The sequence below is a fragment of the Sorghum bicolor genome, chromosome 1 (genome assembly GCF_000003195.3).
Source record: "Sorghum bicolor cultivar BTx623 chromosome 1, Sorghum_bicolor_NCBIv3, whole genome shotgun sequence".
Taxonomy (NCBI): domain Eukaryota; kingdom Viridiplantae; phylum Streptophyta; class Magnoliopsida; order Poales; family Poaceae; genus Sorghum; species Sorghum bicolor.
This window is the reverse complement of record NC_012870.2, coordinates 32397178-32405284: the sequence shown is the minus strand read 5'-3', so window position 1 is coordinate 32405284 and position 8107 is coordinate 32397178. Positions and strand designations below refer to the sequence as shown.

Genomic DNA, 8107 nt, shown 5'->3' with positions numbered 1-8107 from the left:
TCAAGTCGTCATAATGAAAGATCTTCGTGTTTAGGGTGGTCAATGGCGGCCCCCCGCGACGACCCTTTTAGGGCTGTTGGCAGGGGAAGTCGCTGGCAGGTGCGAGTCCAATCTTCCATCATGCGTCGTCCACGGCGACGAGCTATCTAGCAGAGCTCAGTCGTCGAATGGACGGCGTTGACGCTGATCTGTCCTGGATTGAAGTCCGGCCGCGTGCAGGGAGTCGGGCTGGGCTGAGTACCTAAGTATCCTGATATATTTGCCGAGAGCCAACAAGAACAAGCGCTCGGCAAAGGTTTAGTTTTTTTTAAACGCTCCACAATTTGATTCAACTGCACCGAAAAAATTCAAAACGTCTTTGCCGAGAGCAGTGTTCGGCCGAGAGCAGTGTTCGGCAAAAGGTCTTTGCTGAGAGCGGCGCTCAGCAAACGGCCGTTTTGCCGAGAGCCCTGTGGACAGGGCTCTCGGCAAAGTTTGCCTGTTGACAACTTCTCCAAATATTAATTTTTTTTAAAAAATTTGCTTTGTTTGAAAAACTGCACTACGAAATAATTTATAAAAAAGTCTTTGCCGAGAGCCACTCTCGGCAAAGCACGATGTTTTAAAAAATATTAATTTCCTATTGTTTATCTAACTAGGATAAAAAAATAAAATACACTCTTTGCCGAGAGCTTGTTCAGGAGGCTCTCGGCAAAGGGAAAAAAAGAATTCTGCGCCGAGAGCTGACCGAATAGCTCTCGGTAAAAAGTCTTTGCCGAGAGCTTTTCAAGAAGCACTCGGCAAAGAATACACTGAAAAATAATTTATAAAAAGCAAACTGTGTCAGAAAAATACAAAATTTTACCCTGTTAGAGTTTATGCTCTCTAATGATTATAGAAAAAGTTTGGAACTCCAAAACTAATTAGTATGTAACAGTGTTTGTCATTTGTAATGGACACTCACTAACTCTTTGAAATTCTATGTCCTCTTCTACCTCTTTGCTAGAATTAAGAGAACTGAAATATCTATTCTTGTATGTGCCAAAAGAAGAAAAGAAAAAGGGACACGATGTGGGTTATCTCATTTTCAGTTCAGACTATATTTTATGTACAGGGACGATAGAGGCACCTCACGCTGCTCGGGACGGCCATCGCAGCTTGTGCGGGTGCCAAGGACCGATGAAGGCGAGGGCTACAAGGATGGAAGGGGCGCACTCGATCAGAGTCGGATGAGGCGAAGCACAGCCACGTTCGCTAGAGTGTGGCGTACGGTCGGCCGACCGGCTTTATAGAGCACGGCAAGGCAAAAGGGGCCAGAGTGGTAGGGGTGTTGCAATTGGTTTCGGACTTGGATGAAGCTTTTTGTCTCACTATTCATCCAAGAGTTCATCCAAGAGATATATAAAAAGGAGGCGAGGAGGGGAGGAGACCGGAGCCAAAGACGAGTGCAGTCGTGGACCCGTAGCGTATTGGAGAGAGAAAAAGGTAATTACAATATTTTTAATTGGAGAGAGTATATACTATACAACACCCACTGTTCAAATTTGCAACTAATTAATTATATAGCAAATAATTACAAAAATAAACAAAAAATTAATATTGAACAACACGTAGTATGTGTAGAGAGAAAAAACTTTGGAGCAACTTAAATAAAAAATAAATAAATTTAATTGGAGAGAGTAAGGAAAAGAGAAACATATGCATACACATGAAATATGGATGGCCTCTTTGCCGAGAGGGGCGCTCGGCAAAGAGTTTTGCCGAGAGCCTTGACGGCGGGGCTCTCGGCAAAGATTTCACGTCGTGAGTCCGAGTAACGGCAGTTTGACGTTTGCCGAGAACTACCTTTTCTGAGCTCTCGGCAAAGACAAAATTTGCCGTGAGCCTTTCTTTGCCGAGAGGCCCTCACGCCGAAATGACCCAGTTCGCCGAGCGCTTTTATTTGCCGAGTTCCTAGCCCACGGCAAGTAGTTTCTTTGCCGACGGCCTGTCTTTGCCGAGCGTCCCCCTCGGCATGTTTGCCGAGAGCATGCGTTTTTACTCTCGGCAAACACATCAGCTCTCAACAAAGACCGGTTTTCCGGTAGTGAGGACACGTGACAACACTTCACCAAACCAGCTGAGGGCCGGGGATCTTTTTCTTATAGTAAATAAATTGGAGGAAAAATCAGTACGAAAAGTAGAGAATCCTATGCGTGTCATTTTGATTGCAGAACCAAAATGCGGAAGGACTTTGGTACCTATGGTGGGAAGTTTTTGTACATACTTTAGAAGAAGAAAGTAATGCTACGTTTTAGTGTGTGGGAGTGTTTCAACGCATCTTGTGCCTTTCTTTTGCCTTTTTTCTACTATATCTACTACATAGAAAATACATATCTACCTTGGAGTGTCCAAACACCTCTCCTTTTTCCTATGAGCAACCGAAATGTTTCTTCTCCCGCTGAAAAACTTTCAACGTTCTGAAAGGCAGCAGGGCACTCTAACCTTACACCTTTTTCTATTTCTATGCTTTGAGGTCATGGCGAGCTTTTGATCCTCTGGTGCCTATTGTTGGATGGATGTTTTAAAAAGTGCGCAACTGAAGAATTTTTGATGGTGTGTCTTTTGTCGCCTCAGCAACTCCTAAGTGCCATCATGGTAGAAGCACAGAGCTGGGACGGGATCAAACGCGCGGGTCTCAGAAGGTTGAGAGGGTTGCTGCGGTTGCAACGTGAGGCTTAGCTTAGACTACTTTTTCTCCGGGTGTTTACTCTAAACCAGCCTGTAATCTTAAGAACTCTACCTCCTCTTAATGAAATACGTATAGGTCAAGAAAAATTTCTACGCTTTGATGAGAATATTACGCTATACAGTTACTTATGCCATAGATGATCGATTTTGTTCCAAACTCAAAAACAGAAACATCTAATAGGAACGATTTAATGGCTTTTCTTTTTTTTTCTTTTGGAAACCGAGGTAGGGACTCGGTAGAGGTGTATAAGAGGACAAGGAGCAGAGGAAGACCAAGACATCGGGATCAGCCCGTGCTCAGTGCTCACGTCACTTCACTCACTCACCTCCTCTTTGTTCCCCGACCGTCCGTCCGTCCGTCTGTCCATCGGGAAGAGAATCCGATCCAGTCCACGAACCTTTTCCGGCTTGGTCAATCCTGTCGCCATCGATCCATCCCACACACAAGAGGTGCACACACACACAAACAAACTCCGGCAGCTCCACTCCGATCCGCCGCTCGCCGTCCTCGCTCTCCTGCTCCACCGGCCGCCTCCGATCCTAGCTCCATCGGTTTGCTGCCGTGTACGTCCTCGCTCTTCTGAATTAATTCTCGATCTGCTGGTAGTCTGCTCGATCTCTGCTGATTGCATCTGCCTTACTTCACGCTTTGCTGATGAACGACCGTACCCGGCAGGTGCTAAGCTAGCTAGCTGCTCGTTGGCCGGCTGCCATGGAGACGTACACTACAGATGACGCGCTCACGGCCATGGGGTTTGGCAAGTTCCAGGCGCTTGTTCTCGTGTACGCGGGGACGGGCTGGCTCGCGGACTCCATGGAGCTCATGCTGCTTTCCTTCGTCGGACCACTGGTTCGACAGCAGTGGAATGTCTCTCCCCAGCATGAGAGCCTGCTCTCTAGCGTCGTCTTCACTGGCATGCTCCTGGGAGCCTGTTCCTGGGGCTATATTTCCGACAAATATGGAAGAAGGTAACTAAGGCTCATCTCTCTCTCTCTCTCTCTCTCTGCTCCTGTGTCTGTTTGGATAGAAAACTGTGTACGGTGTCAGTCACAAATGAGCGGACCTAGGTGTGCCCAGGTATTCCGGTGCGTATTTTTTTTTCTTCAAAAATTAGGCCTTGTTTAGATGTGATTTTTTTTTGAATTTCGCTACTGTAGCACTTTCGTTTATTTATAACAAATATTATCTAATTATAGACTAACTAGGGAGATTCGTCTCGCGATTTACAGGCTGTTTTCATCTATATTTAATACTTTATGCATGTGCCGTAAGATTCGATGTAACGGAGAGTCTTGCAAACTTTTTGGTTTTTGGGACGAACTAAATAAGGCATTAGTAGGTAAGCTTTAATATTGCAATCATTTTTATCTTATTCATCCAAAAACACCTGCCCATGTAGCCATGATGTGGCTCATTAGACCAGTCTCAGTTTGGATTTCATATCCCAGCTTGTAACACATCTGTATTTTGAAAACACAAAAGTTACTTACATAAAACTGTTACCATCTCTTTTCTCACAAATATGGTTCTACATCAGCATATTTAATGCTAATAAAACTATGATAAAACCCCATTAAAACTGACCTTATCACTCAGATAACCCCCAACAACCCTTTAGCCTTCACGACCAATCCTAGTCATGTTGTCCTCCATTGTTTTATCGACTACTAGCGAGGTAGGATGCCAAAGTCATGAGCCAACAGACACTCTCGGTGGTGGAACCCCAGTGCTCGCCAAGCCACTACGTATTCCATGTGGCCTCCTACTCTTGCTACGTTAAAACCTGAAACGAGACTGCTACGGCGCATACGTGCAGGCTGCAGTGGATCTAACACTCCTACGGCTTAGGAAGTGGGCACTCGGCAAATGTAGCCACAACTTGGCTACATGCCACTTCCAATCCTGCCATGCTCCTATGGCTAGGATGGCATGCTATTCGCCGGCACGAGTGCGTGCCATCGTACCAATCTTAATTTGAGATATATATTTCATAACTAATTTTAAGCTTACAAATATAATTTATTGTCTCTGTTTTTAATTTGTGATATATTTTTTGTTCGGCTTATGCATGCACAACTTTAAAATACTGAGCCCGCCACTCATCACACAAAATTATAGTTCTATAAGCCAAAAAGTTATTTAAAGCACTTGGTTTATAACAAAGAGGTCATGAGTGAAGTTTGTAAAACTAAAAGATCTACGGTTTCAACAAAACCATGGTTTTAGAACCTATAGGGTTTGTTATACCAAAACACCTAGCAACTTTTAAAAACCAGAGTATCTTTCAAAATCTTTGTTTTTATGCAATACTGGAGAGAACACTTTGCATCAAAATAGGTCCTTTAGGGATGTTTGGAAGCACAAAAGTGTAACTAATTTTAATTTAAATTTATCTTCGTTTTGCTATGCTTTGACTTCCCGTACGTGAAAGCATAAATCTTGTATCTTCTTATTGCAGGACTGCTTTACTGTTCTCCATTATTCTTACTGCTGGAGCAGGGTTTATAAGTGCTTTATCTCCTAACTACATATCCTTGCTGGCTCTTCGGTTTCTTGTCGGTATAGGAGTTGGTGGCACTCATGTATTCTCATCTTGGTTTTTGGAATTTGTTCCTGCAAAGAACCGTGGTGCCTGGATGATTGTGTTTTCTGCTTTCTGGACATTCGGAACCATCTTCGAGGCTTCACTTGCGTGGGTATGAAATTATTATGATACCCTATCTTCCTTTACTGCGAGTTTTAATTTCATGGAAATTTCTTTTTGTTTTTCGTAAAAAACCAATTTGAACTACAAATTAGATTTTATTCGTTTACATGACGACATTTGTAAATGCAGGTTGTGTTATCAAGACTGAGTTGGCGGTGGTTGCTGGCGTTCACCGCCCTTCCATGCTTCGTTCTGCTTGTGTTTTTCGTCATTGCACCCGAGTCACCACGCTATCTGTGCGTACAGAACAGAATCTCTGATGCGACTCTTGTCCTGGAGAGGATGTCAAAGACGAACAGAGTCGCTCTTCCTCCTGGAGCTCTCACATACCACACAGAAACACAGTTGCTTGATGACAACGGCCCTCAGAATGGGCACCTTCCTGTCAGAATCATGACCATGAGCTCATCCAAATCTGGTTCTGGTGGCATTGCTGCGTTGCGCAAGCTGTTTTCACGCAAGCTGCTCAGATCGACTCTCCTTATTTGGTTTGTTTGGTTTGCAAACTCCTTTGCCTATTACGGGCTAGTGTTGCTGACGTCGCAGCTGAGTGATGCAAACAGAAGATGCAAGTCTGCTCAGAAATCTGAAGCGCACCAAAACAAGTCCAATCTCTACAAAGATGTTTTCATAACTAGCTTAGCAGGTACCCACTATATCACATCCATTGCTTAATTAGTGAGATACTTTTTTTTTCGCGATCGGGTCGGTACCCGTTTTTCATTAACCACGTACTACTAGCCCAATCATCAAGGCCTATCTATCTATCTATCTATCTATCTATCTTTGTACCTGCAGAGTTTCCGGGGTTGGTTATTTCTGCCATTATCGTTGATTGGTTTGGCCGGAAAGCTACAATGTGGATCTTGCTGTTTGGATGCTGTGGTTTCCTCGGACCTCTGGCTGTTCATCAGAAAGAGGCACTGACAACCGCTCTTCTATTCGGTGCTCGCGCCTGTGGCATGGGGAGCTCTACAGTTTTGTGCCTTTATGCACCAGAGGTTTGCATCTGTTTGTCTCAACTCGTTGATCCAGTATTACTTCTTCTATGATTGGTCTCTCATTTATACTTGTATGAATTTGCAGGTGTACCCAACATCAGCGCGCTCAACAGGTGTTGGCATTGCCACCGCCATTGGTAAGATTGGCGGCATCGTTTGCCCCCTTATCGCTGTCGGGCTGCTCCGGAGCTGCCACCAAATGGAAGCAGTCCTAGTCTTTGAGCTGGTCCTAGGCCTCGCAGGAGTAGCCTGCATCCTCTTCCCTGTGGAGACCAAGGGCCGCGAGATGAAATGATCGGCAGCACGCCGCGAGATGAAATGATCGGCAGCACTTTGTTTGAGCTCCAAATGCACCCAAAATTTAAGCTACCACTACCAGCGTCCATCATCAGTGTGTACTATATATATATATATATATATATATATATATATATATATATATATACTGTAGCTGGCTACAAAATAACTTATTTTGTTGCCACTTTAAATTACGATAATTACTATATTAATTTACAAAATTATAGTAACTCCTTACTAAGTGGTTTACTATAACATTACAGTAAATATCCCTATGTGTTATAGTAACTCAACTATGGTAAATATGTATACATATTACCGTAAACTAGTACGTAGAATTATCGTAAATGGAGGTGGCTACAGAATAACATATTTTGTAGCTAGCTACAGGGTATACTCTCCCTATACAGAAGCACTACATAAAGTACGGAGTAAGTATTTACTGACTGAGTATTTTTGTTTAAGGCGTACTCAGAAAATTGTCTGAAGCTATATGTTTAATGAAATATTCTGAGTATCCTTTTTATACAATTAGTTTTTTTACTCTATGTACTTTTCATTTTCACTATTTTGTTTAGATTTTTTTTAAAAAAACTAAATTTTAATACTACCTCGTTGCATGGAGTTACTTTGCTAATGCATTTGCCATGATACGGTTACAGGATATTGAAAAGCAATTTTCAGCTGTTTAGGCTCAAACCATGGGTTCAAATCATTGTGTGTGTTTGTGTGTGTGTGAGAGAGAGAGACTGGAGTGGGGGATGTTCGACTGGGCTTCTTTGGATTCTCAGGGCGAAGTGTCTTTTGTTATAAAATATGTTGCCAGCAGTTGAGACTTTTCCCTCTCCCTCTCTTATGATCAACATAGTAGACTATTCTTTATTCCTCTGAATATTCGTGATTACAACATAGAGCTCCCACATATATATAGTCTGGCCAAGGCCTAAGAGTTTTGGTAAGAGCCCACATACAAACATAATAGGATTAGGATTCCTTCTCCTTTCCTTCTAAGATTAAGTCCATATGTTTTACAACACTGCCCCTTGGGCGATTACCATGGTATGCACATGCCTCATTAAAAGCTCCGTCCAAAAACCTAATGGGAAAAAACAGTTATTGGAGAAAAGAGTACATCGCATTCGTTAATTGTATTGCACATGTTTTCTCATTAAAAACCTTGTGTGAGAAACCTTCAAGTAAAAACTCACATAGGAACAAAGAGTACAACATTTAACCTTGGTGGTCATATATTCTTCATGATACTATATTCTTAATGATACCATATTCTTCATGAATAGATATTTTTCGTCATGATCTATGTATAAACTTCAATGTTTTAGCAAATATGATTTATTAGATCTTTGTAATTCTAGTGGTTTACCTTCAAGGTAG

General features: G+C 42.7%; 1 protein-coding gene across 7 annotated transcripts in view; it reads left to right on the top strand.

The window, feature by feature from the left end:
- The window catches only part of LOC110434023 (organic cation/carnitine transporter 7-like), an 11952-nt gene extending 4767 nt beyond the window's left edge, over positions 1–7185 (top strand). For 3 of the 7 annotated variants that reach the window (XM_021457537.1, XM_021457517.1, XM_021457523.1), the window contains 7 exons: positions 1094–1464; positions 2939–3273; positions 3386–3678; positions 5169–5406; positions 5547–6063; positions 6216–6418; positions 6504–6790. In XM_021457537.1, the coding sequence (XP_021313212.1) occupies positions 3422–3678; positions 5169–5406; positions 5547–6063; positions 6216–6418; positions 6504–6713 (1425 nt within the window). In that variant the 5' untranslated portion in view covers positions 1094–1464; positions 2939–3273; positions 3386–3421 and the 3' untranslated portion in view covers positions 6714–6790. Of the gene's footprint in view, positions 1–1075; positions 1465–2938; positions 3274–3385; positions 3679–5168; positions 5407–5546; positions 6064–6215; positions 6419–6503 lie in introns of all 7 variants that reach the window. The other 4 variants (XM_021457540.1, XM_021457513.1, XM_021457533.1 and 1 more) reach the window with 4 other exon arrangements.